Source organism: Hemiscyllium ocellatum, chromosome 21 (genome assembly GCF_020745735.1).
Source record: "Hemiscyllium ocellatum isolate sHemOce1 chromosome 21, sHemOce1.pat.X.cur, whole genome shotgun sequence".
NCBI classification, from domain to species: domain Eukaryota; kingdom Metazoa; phylum Chordata; class Chondrichthyes; order Orectolobiformes; family Hemiscylliidae; genus Hemiscyllium; species Hemiscyllium ocellatum.
The window spans coordinates 26233298-26253184 of record NC_083421.1 but is presented as its reverse complement, the minus strand read 5'-3'; the positions used below and the strand labels follow the sequence as shown (position 1 = coordinate 26253184).

General features: G+C 44.0%; 1 protein-coding gene across 2 annotated transcripts in view; it reads right to left on the bottom strand.

Moving 5' to 3' along the window:
• The window catches only part of abca2 (ATP-binding cassette, sub-family A (ABC1), member 2), a 541802-nt gene that overhangs the window by 86730 nt on the left and 435185 nt on the right, over positions 1-19887 (bottom strand). For both annotated transcript variants that reach the window (XM_060841298.1, XM_060841299.1), the window contains exons 32-33: positions 13234-13339; positions 9916-10027 (exon numbers count right to left, since the gene is read on the bottom strand). In XM_060841298.1, the coding sequence (XP_060697281.1) occupies positions 9916-10027; positions 13234-13339 (218 nt within the window). The remainder of the gene's footprint in view (positions 1-9915; positions 10028-13233; positions 13340-19887) is intronic.

Here is a 19887-nt window from a genome sequence, read left to right as displayed (position 1 = left end):
ACCGGAGGGTTGGAAGGAGGCGAATGTTATTCTTCTTTTCAAGAAGGGTAATAGGGAATTCCCTGGCAATTACAGACCAGTCAGTCTTGCGTCTGTGGTCAGCAAAGTTTTCGAAAGAACTCTGAGGGATAGGATTTATGACTATTTGGAAAAGCATAGTGTGATTAAAGGCAGTCAGCATGGCTTTGAGAGGGGCAGGTCATGCCTCACAAATCTTATTAATTTCTTTGAGGAGGTGACAAGACAGGTCAACGAAGGTTGAGCAGTGGATGTGATGTATACGGACTTCAGCAAGGCATTTGATAAAATTCCCCACTGTAGGCTCATTCATAAAGTCAGGAACTATGGGATACAGGGAGATTTGGCTATCTGGATTCAGAATTGGTTGGCTGACAGAAGGCAGAGAGTAGTTGTAGATGGAAAGTATTCTGCCTGGAGGTCAGTGTTGAATGCGGTCCTGCAGGGCTCTGTTCTTGGGCCTCTGCTGCTTGTAGTTTTTATAAATGACTTGGATGAAGATGTTGAGGGGTGGGTTAATAAATTTGCAGATGACACAAAGGTTGGAAGTGCCATTGATAGTACCGAGGGCTATTGCAGGCTGCAGCGCGACATAGACAAGATGCAGAGCTGGGCTGAGGAATAGCAAATGGAGTTTAACTTGGATAAATGCAAAGTGGTGCATTTTGGAAGATCGAACTTGAATGCTGAATATAGGATTAAAGACAGGATTCTTGGCAGTGTGGAGGAACAGAGGGATGTGGGTGTGCAAATACATGGATCGCTCAAAGTTGCCACCCAAGTGTTAAGAAAGCATATGGTGTTTTGGCTTTCATTAAAGGGGGATCGAGTTTTAGAGCCGCGAGATTTTGCTACAGTTCTACAAGTCCCTGGTGAGACTACACTTGGAATATTGTATCCCGTTCTGGTCGCCCTATTATAGGAAAGATACAGAGGCATTGGAGAGGATGCAAAGAAGGATGCTGTCTGGTCTGGAGGGCTCGCCTTACGAAGAGAGATTGACTAAGCTCAGACTTTTCTCTCTGGAGAGGAGGAGGAAGAGAGGAGACCTGATCGAGGTATACAAGATAATGAGAGGAATAGGTAGAGTCAATAGTGACAGACTTCTCCCCAGGGCAGGATTGACTGGCATGAGGTGTCATAGTTTTAAGGTGTTAGGAGAAAGGTATAATGGGGACGTCAGAGGTAGGTTCTTTATGCAGAGAGTTGTGAATGCATGGAATGCGTTGCCAGCTGTGGTGGTGGAAGCAGAGTCATTAGGGATATTTAAGCGACTGCTGGATATGCACATGGATAGCAGTGAGTTGAGGGGTACGTAGGTTAAGTTATTTTATTTTACATTAGGATTAAACCTTGGCACAACATCGTGGGCCAAAGGGCCTGTTCTGTGCTGTACTTTTCTATGTTCTATGTTGGCAGTTAAGAATCAACCATACTGCTGCTCTGGGAATCAGCTTGAATCCCACCATAGTAACTCATAGAGTTTTAGTTATTTTAATAAATCTGGAATATAAAACTAGTCTCAGTATTGGCGACCATAAAACTGACACAAATTGTCCTGAAATTTCACCTGGTTTATTACTATCCTTTATGAAAGGAAATCTGCTGTCTTTACCTGGTCAGGCCGACATATAGACTAGTAAGAATGGGTTTGAAATGCACTTTGACGTCATCTTGTTAAGATATCAGTTCAAGGGCAACCAGGGACTGGCAACAAATACTGACCTTGGCAGTCATGCCCAAATTCATGAAAGTATAAACAGAAGAAACGGGGCAGCATTGTTGCCTCATCACGTCAGGGTGGCACGGTGGCACCCTGCCTCACTGCGCCAAGGACCCGGGTTCAATTCCAGCCTCGGGCAACTCTCTGTGTGGAGTTTGCACATTCTCCCTAAGTCTGCGTGGGTTTCCTCCCACAATCCAAAGATATGCAAATTAGGTGAATTGGCCATGCTAAATTGCCTATAGTGTTCAGGGATGTGTAGGTTAGGTGCATTAGTCAAGGGTAAATGCAGAATAATTGATTAGGGGAATGGGTATGGGGGGTTGCTCTTGGGAGGGTTGGTGAGGATTTGTTGGGTCTAATGGCCTGTTTCCACACTGTAGTGATTCCATGATAAATTGGCCATAGTATCCAGGAGTTGCCATGGGAAATGCAGGGTTACAGGAACAGGGTAGAAGGTTGAATCTGGGTGGGATGCTCTTCGGAGGGTCAGTGTGGACTTGATGGGCTGAATTGGCCATCATAATGTAGGGATTCTATGATTAAAGAATTACAGGAATCTTTTCACCAATGTTTCTCAACTGCAATATTTTATAGAATTGCTCTACCATATGAAAATAACATAATGCCATTGCCGAAATGAGAGAATGCTGGTTTTAAAGTGTTTGTTAGCAACAAAACTGCAAAGAAATGAATCAATCCCCACATACTCTTCGTGCGCACGGCTGGAAGTTATATTTTTAAGCTGCAAGTTTGCGATAAATTTAGGTGGGGATCAAAGAACTCACATCTAACATAGGAACAGCCAGATCATGCTATCTTAGATTAAATCAGCCTTCACTTTGAAACAACATTATTTCCTGTCATTAGTAAAAGCTAATTTATTACACCATTTATCTAAAAAAATCATTAAGCAAAGAACTTGGGTTTTAATGGTTTCATTTAAATGTAAGAATCCATTAATCGAAACTACCAACCTCCTATTTATCAGATCTTCCAAGAGCCCAAAATTATTGCTTGGAACATTGACTGCATAGTTATTTAAGAAATTGTATTTCAAGACTGCATATGAAGGTATTAAATTATTCTCATTAAGACGGCAGTGTAATATTCTGTACCCTCTGTGTGGGTCTCCCAAGGGCAGAGTCAGGAGTATACTATCAACATGATTTTGTTTTCATGCAGTGAAGTTACTTTGGTATTGCTTTGCAAGGACATTGCATAAGGAGCTGTCGGATAGTCCTCTGTGTTGAACCCAAGTTTAAAATGTTTATCTTTGTGCTCTCTTTACTAAACTGGAAACAATGTGGGTTCTGAGCAAAGTACACAACGATATTCTCGGAGTTACATGTTATTGTTTCATCACATGATTTAGAATAATGTTCTCTTTCCTCAATACTTCCTCAAGACATTGTGGGGATGTATATTGTTTGTTAGTTGATGCTACAAGAGCTTTGTTTAGTTTTAAGTGCCTTCCATGACCTCTTGCTGTCTACATGAGAGACCTAAGGGAGATGCCGGAAGAGTATTTGGAGGTCAAAATGACAACTGCAAGAGTGAGACGGGGAATCAGATCACACTCCCATGCAAAGCATTCTACGGATGGTCCAGTGTATTTGATAAATCTGATTTGAATAATAGATGAGATGTTAAAGATAGGAACATTTCCATCCAGCAATAGAGACCAAAAACATGGGTGCACCTTTTCTTTTCCACTCCAACAACACATTAATGCTTTGACTGTTATCACAGTTACAGAATTTAAAAATATTTTACGTTAAAAACCCATAATTTGCATTTGTTCAAGTAATTAGTCCATTTCAGGAATCTGATTTGGTTTGAAAATGCTTCTAACCACTTGATCCTGACCATCTTAGTCCCTGCACCTTAAAACCACATCAAGCTCCCTGTACCTTCTTAGAATGTTCATCAGAAGATAGGCAAAGGCCCAGATTTCTCAAAGAACACAAAGCATCTCTCTTGCAGCAAAGCAGTACTGGGATAATCCCAAGCCCAGCCATTGAACCAGCACCCCTCATTTTCACAGGAGAGATCTGTAGTTTGTGCAAGCACAGTTCCCTGGGAGAGAGGGCTCTTTAAATCACCAACTGCCTCCTGTGAAATTGGATTTGAAAGTCCCTGGAGTGTGGAGGGTGTGGAGTAACACCAGGTACCAACAGGTCTATTCTGTATATATTTCTTTTAGATTTCTGGAGTGTCTTTTCAGAGACGTGAGGTACGCTTTTGATCTGGTCCAAGAACCCTGCTCAGAGGATAAGGCAATCCTCAGGCGAGCTAAGGCACTCCTGAAAGTAGGCAAAACATGTGTAAAACCTACATTAATGCATTTTTAAAACAAATATTTGTTCTGTTTGTTTATGTGTGGTGTTTCAGAGAATCCCTACAGGGTGGAAACAGGCCATTTGGCCCAACAAGTCCACACTGACCCTCCGAAGAGTAATCTACCTAGCCGCATTCCCCTACCCCACGTATACCTCTGACTAAGGCACCTAACCTACACAGCTCTGAACACTACGGGCAATTTAGCATGACCAATTCACTTAATCTGCACACCTTTGGACTGTGGGAGGAAACCGGAGCACCCGGAAGAAACCCACGCAGACACAAGGAGAATGTGCAAACTCCACACATACAGTCGCCCAAGGCTGGAATCGAACCCAGATCACTGGCGCTGTGAGGCAGCAGTGCTACCCACTGAGCCATCGTGTCGCCTGATAAAGTGTGGAAGTCATTTATTGCCAACACCAAAGGGCCCTGGAAGAGGTTTTAATGAGGTGCCTCCTGAATTGCTGTGTCCACCCATAGCGCTGTTTAGAAGAGAGTTCCAGAATTTTGACCCAGCAACTTTGAAGGACCAACAATATACCTCCAAGTCAAGATGTTGAGTGGCTTGAGGGCGACCTACAGTGGTGGCATTCCCATGTATTTGCTGTATTTGTCCATTTAGCTGGCAGTGTTTGTGGGTTTCGAAGGTACTGTCATTGGGGCCTTGTGAATTGTTGTAGTGCATCTTGTAAATGGTACACACTGCTGTTACTGAGCGTCGGTGGAGGAGAGAGTGAATGTTGAAAGGGGTAAATGAGATGCCAATAATACGGCTACTTTATCCTGGATGGTGTCAAGCTTCTTGAGTGCTATTGGAGGTGCACTTATCCAGGCAAGTGGGGAATATTCTATCACACTTCTGCCTTGGAGATAGTGGACAAACATCGAGTGTCAGGAATGAAATGACTTGCCTCACTTCTGACCTACTTTTGCAGTCATTGTATTCATATTGCTAGTTCAAGTTTCGAGTCAATGGTAACTCTCAGAGTGTTGATAATGGAGGATTTAGTGATGGCAACAATATTGAACATAAAGTGGCAATGGTTAATTTCTCTTGTTGGAGATGGACATTGCTTGGCACATGTATTAAGGTGAATGTCACTTGACAATTATCAAATCAAGTCTGGGTTCTGTCCGACTGTTGCTGCATATGGACATTCACTGCTTCAGTGCCTGAGGTTAGGAGTGGTGCTGAACATTGAGTGATCATCGCCACTTCTGACCCTTATGTTGGAAGGAAGATCATTAATGAAGGAGCTGATGATGGCTGTGCCCAGGACACAATCCTGAGGAAACTCCTGGAGGGATGTCTATAAACTGAGAATACTCACCTCCAACAACCACAACATTTGCGCAGAGTACAATTCAAAGTAGCGGAAAGGTTTTTCCCTGAACCACCATGACTCCAATTTTATTAGGGCTCCTTAATGTAGTGATTCAAAGACATCTTGCCACCATTTTCTCCAGGGAATTTAACGATGAACAATGAACATCAGCATGAGCAATGATGCCCACATCCCATGATTGAATATATTTACAAGTGCCATACTCGTTGCTATAATAGCAAGGGCTGTCACTGTCGCCTTACCTCTGGAGTTCAGCTCTATTATGCATTGTGAAACAATGCTGTCACATGAGGTCAAGAGCTGAATGGCCCTGGTGGAACCCAAACTGAAGGTCAGCTAGCAGGTCATTGCTGAAGAAGTGCTGTTTAACAGCACTATCGAATAACACCTTCTGTCGCTTTACTGATGACTGGAATGCTAATTGGGACTGCCAATTCTGTCAAAGAACTTTCCAAAGTTACGTGTGGAGTTTAAGAAATATCAGTGCTAAGTATTTCAATGTTCCTGTTTCCACAGCCATTATAGGATTTGTGCTGCTTTCCTAAGCTGTCATTTTCATGAGGAAATACCTATCAAGCAAACATTTGAATGGATAGCTCCAAATGGCTACAGAATGGAAACATTTATTTGCAAAAGGGATTGATCACTTTTATGAAACATTAATTTTCATTAGGGATTAGTTGAAAATTCAATGGCATTGCATGTTATTGAATTTTTGTTGGCATCGAGATGGAAGGCCAAATGGTAAGGGGTGGAGGGATATGAGTCGACACAGAGTTGCCATAGCGTCTAGGAACAGCCAAGGCGTGACTGGGGTAGACAGAGGGGGCACTAAAGGAAGATGAGTAGATAGAAAAGCATAGAGGATATGAGACCGAGGGGGGAGGGGTTGATAGAGAGGCACAGTGTGGCACGAGGGTTGAGGGGACAGGTGGCATGGTGTTGCTGGGCAATGGGAGATTGTAAATGAGCAGATGTATGATGGGACCCCAGGGCTGGGTGAATGGAGATCATTTGATAATGGGTGACATTGGTGGAGTGAGGGCAGAGATTGGCCTGAAGGGCACAGGGACAAATTCATGTATGGAGAGTGGGGGGGGTGAGAGCAGGAGCAACTTTTGCACCTTAATCTTTATGTTTAAATTTTCAACACAGTGCTGGAGACCTCATGCAGGTTATCCATTCAGGCAACCATGTGAATCATCAGCCTCCCCCCATCTTCCTGAGCTGCTCAGCATGAGTGCCAATCCCGCACCCTTTTTACATTCACTCCTGGGACGTGGGCATAACTTGGATGTGTCAACATTTATTGCCCATCCCTAATTGCCCTGGAGACAGTGGTGGTGAGTTGCCTTCTTGAACCGCTGCAGTCTATGCACTATTAGTCGAACTCAATGCCATCGGTGAGGGTATTCCAGGATCTTGACCAGGAGACAGTGAAGGAATGGTGATGTACAGAGGAACCTCGATTATCCGGCATTCGATTGTCCAGATATCGGATTATCCAGCAAATCACAAGGTCCCGATGCTTGGCTAAACTATCTTATCCGGCATTCGCGGCATTTGATTACCTGGAATTCGATCAACCAAGCAAATTACTCTTCACCTCGGATAATTGAGGTTCCAAGTCAGGATAGTGAGTGTCTTTGAGGGGAACTTGCAGGTTGTACTTCCCACGTATCTGCTGCCCCTGTCCTTCTAGACGGAAGTGGTTGTAGGTTTGCGAGTGCTGTCTCAGGATCTTTGGTGAATTTCTGCTGTGCTTCTTGTAGATACCACACACTTCTGCAACTGAGATTCTTTGGCATTGTTGGAGCTGCATCTATCCAGGCAAGTGGGGAATACTCCATCACACTCCTGACTTGTACTTTGTATATGGTGGACAGGCTTTGGGGAGGCAGGAAGTGAGTTAATCGCTGCAGTATTCCAAGGCTCTGACCTGCTATTGCAGTCACTGAGTTTATGTGGCAAGTCTAATTGAGTTTCTGGTCAATGGTGACCCGCCTAGGATGTTGATAGTGGGAGATTCAGTGATGGTGACATCATCTAGTGTCAAGGGGTAGTGGTTAGATGGTCAATTAGAGGGTAATTGCCTTCTGCCACCTTCCCCCCTCTACCCTTAGACTAAAAATGGGAGGTATGGGCATGTGATTACCCCTGTAAGGCCCATGGGAACCACAAATTAGTCTCTTCATTGAGTACTAGTTCCCTTGGTAACAGGTAATGGCCTGCTCAACTAGAAGTCATCACCTGAACCCTTTATAAAGGGGACCTAGGGGTCATATCTGCCGTCTATCTGCCCCTCTTACATGGTTATATCAGTGCCTGAGTGTCCTTGGAGAGGGAGTGCACCATGTTCATCAAGGCTGTTGATGCATTTTGAAAGAGATAGGCACCACGTGGGATATGGTGCTTAATCTCCATCTCCAAAGCCAATCTGGTTTAGCCCTTTCCCACTCTCTTTCCCTTCCCACCTTTTATCGTTCCCATTGCCCATGATGTGCTTTGCTTGTAAATACTTAATTGACGATACAGGTCATTATGGGTGATGGTTCATAGTTTGAAAAGAAGTCTCGGTGTTTTGGTGGTGAATACGTTGTTGGTTATGTGTGATAGCACTTTCTGATATACAAAAAATAAAAAACAAAGCAGAGCCTGGTGGTGGTGGTCTTGTGGTGTAATGGTAGTGTCCTTACTTCTGAGCCATGAGACCCTCGTTCAACTCTCACCTGCTCCAGAGTTGGGTCACAGCATGTCTGAGTAGCTTGTTTAAACTCTCTAGTTTCCATTCTCAGTCAAATCACTGAATTCCTCAAGAGTTTTTGTGGAGCGGTAGTATTGTCCCAACCTCTGAGCCAGAGGACCTGGGTTCAAGTCCCACCTGCTCCAGGGGGTGGGTACTAACATCTCTGAACTGGTTGACTTGAAAATATCATAAAGCAGACTGAGAGAGGCTCTTGCAATACAATGCTAGTGTCTCTATCTCTGGGCTATGGAGGTCTGGGTCCAAGTGCCATCTGCTTAAGAAGTGTGAGATAACATTGCTCTGAATATCTTTATTTTACTAAATCAGAATGAAGAAAACCAGAGGACTCTTGTGGTGCAGTGATAATGTGCCTACTGCTGAGCCAGAGGCCTGGGTTCAAATCTCATCTGCTCCAGAGGGCGTGTACTCACATCTCTGAACAGGTTGATTAGAAACTAAAACTGACCCAGGGATAGTTTAACAAAACTCTCTGTCCTGGGATGGGGCGAGAGAAACTAGTTTGGGGTTCAACACTGAACAAGGTTCCTTTCCAGGTGGGTTTGAGTTATTACAGCGCAGCTTTTAAAAAAAGTCAGGTTCACGGAGCCGAAGACATCTCTCGGTTCCACGTCCCCGCCCTGGGAGGGGCAAGGGCTGAGCAGCTACAGCGCCCCAACTAGCAAACCTGAGAATCACATGCCCTGTTGAAAAGTAACTCCAGACACTTCCTGGATTTCAGAGTTCTGACCTCAGAGGTTACAGAATGAAAGACAAATGGTGCTCTAAAATGGGACATTTTTGTGAAATAAAGGCAGCTGGTCGCATTCCCTCTCCCAGCTGCCAGCCCTCTCAGATGGTGAGATTTAAAATGCCAGTTTGCTAATCTGCAGCATATGGAAACTTTAATACATGTATTTAAAGTGTTAGGAGTGCCCTCTTTGTAGAACTGCATACTCTCTCTTTTCAGGTTCCATGCATGCAGTAAATCAAAACTAGAGTAAAGCCAATCTGGTTCTCTACAATAATGAACCTTACTCCAATCTCCTGGGGTACACACTTAGATTTTCCACACCCACTAGTATGGTCTTTGACTGAGGTTGCCTGTTTAATGTTCTTAGCACAATCTGTACTATGGATTTGTAGCTACAATAAAAACTACCTCAATTTCTTTACTGAGGCTGACAAAAGCAAATAATATTCACGAAACACAGAAACTGCTGGAGAAACCCAAGAAGTCTGGCCGCATCTATAGAGAGAAACAGTTAATGCTTCGAGTCCTGTGTGACTCTTCTTCAGAATTGAAAGGTGTTGGAAAACAGCTTTGAGTTTGATGCTGAGTTTCTCCAGTATTCTGTGCTCATTGAAGATCTCCAGCTTCCACATTGTTTTGTTTTTATTTCAGCTTTTACAGAATCTTGAAATAAGCTTCACTCAAGAACTGGGTTAGAGGATGAAAGGCAAGTTTGTTAACCTGCAGCAAATGGAAATTTCAATGCTTGTATTTAAACCGTGCAGAAGGTTTTTAAATGGAACAACTTCAGCTATTGCATCCCATTGTAACCGTACCACATTGGGACCTGCAGATTTCAACTGTGGTTGCATCAATATTGACCAATGTTTTGTTTGATGTGTTCATCACCAGTACTATGAACAGCCAGAGACAACAGAGATTTGCTTTTAACTTCAGAAATTACATATGTTTCAAAGACTTTGCTCATTTGATCCTTTCAGCTTACCATATCCCGCCGGGTTGCCCTTGCTCTTGGGTAGATTGGCTCGCAGAATAGCATTATTTAAAGTATTCAGATAGGTAGGCATGCTGTGATAACCTTTGTTGTTGTAGAATGCCTACAGAAATGAAAGTAGATAGATATAGTTAAATGTTCAACTTTGCAGTCACATTCATCCTGGCTGAGTAATTGAAGACAGGACACTGGTCAAGATTAAATACATGGTTTTTTGGCTTGTAATTGTGCATCCTCACTCTGGTTCAACAAAGACATTTATTTCTTGAATGAAGACATTGTTTTTTTGAATTGCTTTCCGATAGGTCAGTGATCGTCATTCTTTCTACCATCTTCAAACTGTTTTGTTGAAAACAAAATTAGGTCCAGTAAACTTTAGGGCAGATCTTCGCAATTGGTTTTATCCAAATAAAATGGGCGTAAGTTGGGTCGAAGCCCAGCAGAAGTTGGTGAGCAGAATTTGCTCACCAGTTCTTTTTGCAGGTAACTTTGCATAAAGATTGCGCTGTCATTATCCCTGGGTGTTCCAAAATGTAAATGAGCTCCAATTAAGCATCAAAATGTTTGGCACAACGACCAGACTTGTACCAACAGGTCATTCCTCCACCACCCTGTTCAGACCTGACCTTTTTGATGTCAGTACTCTGCAAAGTTACTCTGCAAACATGCCCCAAAGACTACCTCCACCCAGTCTATTCACATCTGATTTCTGTCACTTACTACCTTCACAGTAACCTTTATGAGGTCTATTAACATTCCAACTTAATTAATAGTAACACAAACTGCTGCTATGTTGAAGCAGAGCCTTAGGTGTCAAGACAGATTCAAGAAGTGTCTGGTAATAACATAAATATGGTCTCAAGAGGAAGGTAGAGTGCTACATACTGTACAAATGCACTCTGTAAAATAAAACATCAATACAGAGCATTTAGAATAGGAAAACTCTAGCACAGTTATAGGGGACTGAAGGACAATGATTAAGCTGTAATAGAGAGCCTGATGCTGCTTGGCAGGCAGTCAGCAAACTTCACACAAAAGTGCTCTTAAATTGGTGATGCAGTTGTGAGATTTGTGAGCATTTTCCACAGGAACGCGGGCAGTAACGTTATGGTAGTGTTGTTCATTAGCACGATTGCATACACATGACTGCAGTGAACTGACTTAATTGCTGTCATCTAGTTTTCTTGATGAACACTTACATGCCATAAAAGCAATGCTATGTATTTATTAATATATTTAGTGTATATTTCTATATGTTTCTATTATTCATTATCATTTGTATTTCCAGTCCCTGATCATATTTCAGTTGCTACAACTTTACACATTTTCACTTTATTTCTTTATTCTTTAAAGAGATACCTTTTTGAATTTTCAACGTCCAATTGTGATAAGATGAGACAATGAGTGAAAGTGATCGACAAGAAGCACCATAACCATTTTTCTAGCAACTGTGCTCATATTGACATTTCAGGAAGGGAACTACATCCAGCATTCAGCAACTCCAAAGCCTGATACTTCCTTTCCTATACAAAAATGCTGCCATCTAACTTCTGTTCGACTAATGAACATTTCTTCTTATTCTTTCAGGGCACGTGGGCATCATTGAGAAGGCCAGCACCTGGTGCTGATCCCTATTTACTTTGGACTGAGTAGGTTGCTTGGTTAGTTCAGAGGACAACTAAGAGTCATTCACAATGCAATGGGTCTGAAGTCTGTGTAGGCCAGGTCAGGTAAGGACCCCGATTTACTTAAGGACATTAGTGAATCAGATGGGTTATTACAATGGCCAATGCTCATCATTACTCAAACTGGCTTGCAATTCCAGTTCTCATTAAGCTATGTCCTCAAAGCATTTGTCTTGGCTTCTGAAGTAGTGGTACAATGACATTACCACTACACAACCACTTTAAGGTCTGAATTCCAGATCCATCTGCTCTAAACAGATGTCATTGACTTATCTGAACAAATTGGTAAGTAAATAAATAAATTTACAATGTCGATTCCACTGTGAGAAGTTTTGAACATAAATTAACAATTAAGATAAATGAAAGATATAATGGAAGGAGATGCCTGTAGTCCATGATAATATGCATTAACATTAGTACATATGCTACTTAGCAATGACTATAAATTGATAAGTGTGTCTATTAAACCGGTGTAAATGACATGTCAATTTTAATGACTTCAATGTTCATTGACAGATACATTGCCTACAAACAAGTTAACCATTGTTTTCTAAAAGATACATAATTTAATACCCGTGCATTGAAGTTACTGGGGCATCAACGACCCATAGGGATTGTCAGCTTGAACAAACAGAAGTATATATCTTTTCAACATACCTAACCTTTCTTCCCACAGGTAAAGCCTTTTTCAGAAAGCACTTTCAGGTTGCTGCAAAATACCCAGCGAAAATATACATGGAAGCTTACCCCCATATCCGCTCCCACAAAGAGTGGGCAAGAGGATCCATTCCTCCAACTTGCCATCATACCAATCTTCCCCACTCCCCTTGGTGGATTATTTTATTATTCATGAAGGCTCTTGCAAAAGGCAGATGGAACCTGCTTAACAGGTGAAAGTGATGGCATCGTGACAAAGTGTCCTTGGCAAAACCACTAAAGGGAATGGGGAGGCCTGTGTTCCCAATCATACTGGGTAGAGCCCAGGCACATTTCAATACCTTGTCACTATCTGATTTCCTATTGGACCAGCAATGCTCCTCGAGCAGCCCCGACCCTGGATTTCCCCAAGCTCATCCTCAACTCTTTGCCCCATCCTCCAACTTGCAACCTCCTTCAGGCCGGACACCTTCCCCTGCCAATCAAACTCCCCCTGACTCCTGCTCGTCAAGTAGCAGGTTTGGCCATAGGCCGGGTGGGACTGTCCAAACTTCGACTTAAGGGAGGTTCCGCAATCCATATTGACATGGCTACCACACCTCTGGAACTTCCTGTCTGAGTGAATATGCAATGCTCCCCTGCCTTTGGACTGAGTAGGTTGCTCGGTTAGTTCAGAGGATAACTAAGAGTCATTCACAATGCCATGGGCCTGAAGTCTGTGTAGGCCAGGTCAGGTAAGGACCCCAATTTACTTAAGGACATTAGTGAATCAGATGGGCTATTACAATGGCCAATGCTCATCATGTCAATAAAACAGAAATGCTATAATTTGAAAAAAAACTGTCTGTCATTCTAGCATCTTATTCAACTGTTAATGCATTTAAATTTATATGTATTCAAGTTCAGTTAAGATACCACAGATTAAAGCAATATGTATTAACTTCAGAGAAAGAACCCTTTGCCCCACCTGTGCAGTTCTCCTCACTGCAATCTTCCGCACCATTGGAGCAGCCTTTGTGCTGAAGGACGCTGGGATAGATTTGAGCACATTGCCAAATGTCAGGCCTCCATATCTGAGAAAATCGGAATATATTAGATAGACATTTGGAGCACAAGACAATTAGCATCTCTCCCAGAATACACACACAATGACAGTGGGTTTTCGGTGGGTAGGAGCTGATGGGTCTGAGACATGGGGATGTGACCAAAAAAAGAGAAAAACCAGTTAAGCCTGAAAGCAGACACATTGGTTGAACCTGTCACGTGTACCTTAAAGTGGAATTCCAGTTCAGAATTCTTTTAGGAAAAGTTAATAGCTTACTCTTAAGATTAGCAAAGAGCAGCCAAGACATTCATTTATCTACAATAGTCTTCCATTCAGTGGGATGTTTCTACACTCTCCTTCCTTGACTATTCACATTGATTGCTGAGAAACAAGTCTCCTCTACATTTTCCTTCACTTCTCCAGGAAACATCCTCAATTTGAGGGTTGCCAAATCTGGGAGTTTGCTCCAGACAGGTCAAGGAGACAGGCAGGAACTGGGATCAAGGCCCCATGCTCTTGACATTAACCGGATCCATACACTAAGCCTCCAGCCAACTGAGCTAACCACATACCACCTTCTTCCAACTTTTCAGTAAAGAACGAACAAGGTTTGAAAGGGTTTAGCAAATAGAAAGGGTACTTGCTTTTCAAAAACATCTTCAAAAGGAACAATGTTTGGGAAAACTACAGTTCCATTCAATGCCTGATCATCAATTGATTTAATATCATTAGCTTTGAATTTGTGAAAGTTATGCTTTTGAATGCTCGGTCTGAGGGCAGAGAGAGGTGAGTGATGGGTCTGGGGGCTGGGAGGGGTGAGTGATGGGTCTGGCGGCTGGGAGGGGTGAGTGATGGGTCTGAGGGCAGGGAGGGGGGAGTGATGGGTCTGAGGGCAGGGAGAGGTGAGTGATGGGTCTGGTGACTCTAGGCACAGGGAGAGGTGAGTGATGGGTCTGGGCACAGGGAGAGGTGAGTGATGGGTCTGGGGGCAGGGAGGGGGGAGTGATGGGTCTGAGGGCAGGGAGAGGTGGGTGATGGGTCTGGTGACTCTAGGCACAGGGAGAGGTGAGTGATGGGTCCGGGGGCTGGGAGGGGTGAGTGATGGGTCCGGGGGCTGGGAGGGGAGAGTGATGGTTCTGGGAGACGGGAGGGGTGAGTGATGGGTCTGGTGACTCTAGGCACAGGGAGAGGTGAGTGATGGGTCTGGGGGCTGGGAGGGGTGAGTGATGGTTCTGGGAGACGGGAGGGGTGAGTGATGGATCTGGGGACAGGGAGGGGTGAGTGATGGGTCTGGGGGCTGGGAGGGGTGAGTGATGGGTCTGGGGGCAGGGAGGGGTAAGTGATGGGTCTGGGGGCAGGGAGGGGTGAGTGATGGGTCTGGGGGCAGGGAGGGGTGAGTGATGGGTCTGGGGGCTGGGAGGGGTGAGTGATGGGTCTGGGCACAGGGAGAGGTGAGTGATGGGTCTGGGGGCAGGGAGGGGGGAGTGATGGGTCTGAGGGCAGGGAGAGGTGGGTGATGGGTTTGGTGACTCTAGGCACAGGGAGAGGTGAGTGATGGGTCTGGGAGCTGGAAGGGGTGAGTGATGGGTCTGGGGGCAGAGAGAGGTGAGTGATGGATCTGGGGGCAGGGAGGGGTGAGTGATGGGTCTGGGCACAGGGAGGGGTGAGTGACGGGTCTGGGCACAGGGAGGGGTGAGTGACGGGTCTGGGCACAGGGAGGGGTGAGTGATGGTTCTGGGGGCAGGGAGAGGTGAGTGATGGGTCTGGGGGCAGGGATCAGAGGTCCCCAGAGGGTAAGTGGATTCCTGTTGGGTTTGGGGAGGTTGGTCCAAGAGGGTGGGTTGTCAGGAATTGGGGGGGATGTGCAGTTGCTAGCATGCATGGTGAGTGGTGGGGCCAGTTTAATAGTTACCCAGGTACCAGAAATGTTTCTTAATTCTTTAACCTTTCCTGGGTAGCTACTTACTTAACTGAAGGGAGCCCTCTGAACCACTACCCTCTTGTGGATTATTTCAGAGGTCTCCAGATATAAGACCATAAGACATAGGAGTAGGAATTAGGCCATTCAGCCCATCAGGTCTGCTCTGCCATTCAATCAAGGCTGATAAGTTTCTCAAACCCATTCTCCTGCCTTCGCCCTGTAACCATTGATCCCATGATACTCAAGAATCTATCTACCTCAATATTAAATATACTCAACGACCTGGCCTCCACAGCCTTCTGTGGCAATAAATTCCAAAGATTCACCACTCTCTGGCTGAAGACATTTCTCCTAATCTCCATTCTAAAAGGTCTTCCCCTTTACTCTAAGTAAAGTGCCCTCAGGTCCTAGTCTTTCCTACCAATGGAAATATCTTCCCAACATCTACTCTGTCCAGACTATTCAGTATTCAGTATGTTTCAATTAGATCCCCCTCATCCTTCTAAACTTCATCGAGTATGGACTCAGAGTCCACAAATGTTCCTCCTATGTTAAGCTTTTCATTCCTGGGACCATTCTCGTGAACTTCCTCTGAACACACTTCAAGCTGAGTACATTCTTCCTGAAATATGGGGCACAAAATTGTGCATCATAATCCAAATGTGGTCTGAACAGAGCTTTATAGAGCCTCAGAAGTATTTCCTGCTTTCATCGAATCATAGAGATGTACAGCATGGAAACAGACCCTTCGGTCCTACCTGTCCATGCCGACCAGATATCCCAACCCAATCTAGTCCCACCTGCCAGTACCCGGCCCATATCCCTCCAAACCCTTCCTATTCAGATACCCATCCAGATGCCTTTTAAATATTGCAATTGTACCACACTCCATCACTTCCTCTGGAAGCTCATTCCATACACATACCATCCTCTGCGTGAAAAAATTGTCCCTTAAGTCTCTTTTATATCTTTCCCTTCTCACCGAAACCTATGCCTTCTAGTTCTGGACTCCCCCCACCCCAGGGAAAAGGCTTTGTCTATTTATCCTACCCATGTCCCTCATGATTTTATAAATCTCTATAAGGTCACCTCTCAGCCTCCGATGTTCCAGGAAAACAGCCCCCGCCTGTTCTGCCTCTCCCTATAGGTCAAATCCTCCGACCCTGACAACATCTTTGTAAATCGTTTCTGAACCTTTCCAAGTTTCACAACATCTTTCCGATAGGAAGGAGACCAGAATTGCATGGACTATTCCAAAAGTGGCCTCACCAAGGTCCTGCTCAGCCGCAACATGACCTCCCAACTCCTGTACTCAATACTCTGACCAATAAAGGAAAGCTTACCAAACACCTTCTTCACTATCCTATCTACCTGTGACTCCACTTTCAAGGAGTTATGAACCTGCACTGCAAGATCTCTTTGTTCAGCAACACTCCTTAGGACCTTACCATTAAGTGTATAAGTCCTGCTAAGATTTGCTTTCCCAAAATGCAGCACCTCGCAATTAGCCAAATTAAACTCTTTTATATTCACATCCTCTCAAAATAAATGCCAACATTGCATTTGCCTTCCTAGCTACTGACTCAACCTGCAAGCTTACCTTGAGAGAATCCTGGACTAGAACTCCCAAGACTCTTTGCAGTTCAGACTTCTGAGTTTTCTCCCTGTTTAGAAAATAGGCTATTCTTCCTACCAAAGTGCATGACCTCATACTTTCCCACATTGTAGGGAAATTGCCTATCACAATTGTCAACTTCTGGGACCTGGGGAGGGGTGGGGTGATTTAGCTGATTCAGTGGGGGAAGGACGAGAGGTCCTGTGGCCTGTAAAGGGTGGCATGTGATTGGGAGGGGTGGTTCAATGTGGAGTTGGGGCATCAGGAGTTAGTGCAGCTTGTTGATCCTCTTGTGTTCCCTGGCTAACTATTAAGCTCAAATAGACTTGAATTTTTAGAAGTCCCCAACTTTCAGGAGATTTTCTAGAACATTCCAAACACAAGAAAATTGACAATTGGAAATTCCAATTACCCAAGCAATTCTATCAGTGTCAGCTGCGATGGCAACTCCACACAATGTCAATGTGCAACTCCGGTCTATATTATAGCAACCGCTAGCTGCCCATCAAAACCCGCGTGCCACTGTCTTAAGTTTAAGCCTTTACGGATGCATTTATTTCCCACATTTCTCTTCACAGAGTCCCAACAAAGAGTAGCTGTACCAGCTGCTTGCCTCATGTCACCATAGTAGTAATCTCTTTGAGAAAAATATTGAGACACATTTCCAATTAGAGGTGGTGAAATTATTGGGAAAGATTTTGCTCTGTTCTGTGGTGGGTAATTAGAGAGAAAATGTTGGAAATAGGAGGAGGAATTAATTTGAGCTGAATTCAGGAAGGTGGAAAGAGAATATTATAAATCATTGGAGACTGTCAGGGAGTCTATACAAAGAACAATCAGATCTCACTGGAAGAAGACCCATTCAGATGTTATTTACTTTCTGTAATAGGTACAAAAGCTGAATACTCCACTTCTACTGAATTAACTTATTCAAATTGGGACAAATACTAAATTGCAAAGTTGTACAGTACTTTTTTTCCACAATATAAAATGAAACGAATTTTTTTTCTCATTATTTAAAATGATCAAATGCTTACTACAGAAAATAATTTTATCACTGAGGGGTGGAGGTACCCTTCACACTTTGGGCTACTGAACTCAACATAAATGGAATAAAATTCCACTCCACTCATTCCGTTGAATTTGTTTATATTTCCTTGATTAAGGAGGTTGCTCTAATCCATGTACTTCAAATGTTAGAATAATTAGAGAGGGTTAAATATGCAGAAAGCATTTCCAACAGAAGGGAAAGCAAGGCTATGGGGACCTCATCATCAAACCACATTGCAATTATTCAGGAGGAACATCAGGAAGCACAATGTCACAGACAAAGAGTAACAGAAATCTGGAACTCCATCTTTCAAGAGGTCATTCTTGCTGGGACATCTAATCAGTGCTCAGTGTGGTCTCCTAGTACTCAGTGTCCTACTAGCCTGCATGGAAGCACGCTATCTTGTGCCCTCTTCCTGTGGAAAGTTTGGTAGTTAGGATGGGGTTGAGGTGAGACATTTAATCCAGCAACTGAGGGACCACTGCTTTAGGATCTCAAGCTGCTGCTAAAGACACTAAGCCAATTGTTGGCAGCAGGGGGTCACCATGAGGGTAGTGCAAGATGGAAATCCTAAAGAGTTTGCTTTGCAAGTCTCCCAGAGGGAATCCCTCATTCCAAGATGCTCAGTACCTGATTGAGGGTCTCAGTATCAGGTTGGTCAGTCCGGGGGGGGGTGCATTTCTCGGTCATGGCTGCGATTCCCACCCTCTGCAGTGTTCCCCTCATCCCTCCATCACTCATGCGTCCAGGTGCCTCCCTGATTGAAGGGCATGGTGGGTGCAGTACCGGCAGTAGTCACTGCCTCCTAGGGCGCTACGTCCTGGGTTGGAATGGAGAGTGTCTGCTCCTTGCCTGGTAAATGCCAAAGGCTTAACAAACCTTCCCAAGGAGGTGGTCGCGCCAGCTATCTAGCCAACGGCCAATACCACTATTACCTCTGCAAGCTACCACCCTAAACTTGCGTCCAACTCTCTCCAATCTCACGGAATTATTTACATTAAGTAGTCTTCCTACAAGGCAATGTAGTTATACTCCAGTTCGGCCTATCAGAGAGGGAGAGTAAACTATGTCGCCAAATTAAGACGGATATAAATTAACTAAAAAAAATTAAGATGAACGTGCATGCATCTAATATGGGGAACTTTGCGTTCTTCAACTGTAAGAATCATTAGGAGAAATTAACCCCCCTCCAGGAGGCACTCCAACGTGAGACTCAGACAAATTAAATGAGTGGGGGAAACTGGGAGACAAAGTTCAACGTGTGAAAACATTTGGGGCAGTTCACTTAGGATTCTGCAGAATATTTCCTTAATGGGAAAAGGATAGCAGTTTCACAGGAGTGAAGGAAATTAGGTGTGTATTTAATAAACATCGACAAAAGCTGATGATTAGGATAGAAAAGACAAAGTCTAATAGGTTCAGCCGTTAACTGGAAATGGGATTGAAATATAACAGTGAGGATATGGTGTGTGGATTACACAGCGTCTTGGTCAAACCCATCTGGAGAAATACACTCAGTTTCCAACAGTTACACTGACCTTGGAACGAGTGCAGGATGGATGTGTGAGAACCACTCCAACATTTAAAAGGTTAAATTGTCAGGCAAGGGGCTGTATCCCCTTTGAAATTCGAAATTGTGATCCAAGTGAGGCATTCAAAATGATAAATGGACTTGAGAGAGCAGCTGGACTTTAGGAAGGATGTGAAGGGTTTGGAGAGGGCGGAGAGAGATTTACTTGAATGGTTCTGAGGATCAGGGATTACAGTGACGTGAGAAGACTGGGGAATCGGAGGTTGCGCTTCGAGCAGAGTTGATGCAGGTGTTTAAAATCCTGAAGATTATTAGTGCAGTAAGTAAGTAGAAAGTGTTTCCAATGGCTCAAGATGTAAACGAGCAGAGGGCACAGTTCCAAGATAAAAATAAAGTACTGAAAGTGCAGGAGGAACTCAGATCTGGCAGCAGTGTTAAGATGATTGGCAAAAAACAAC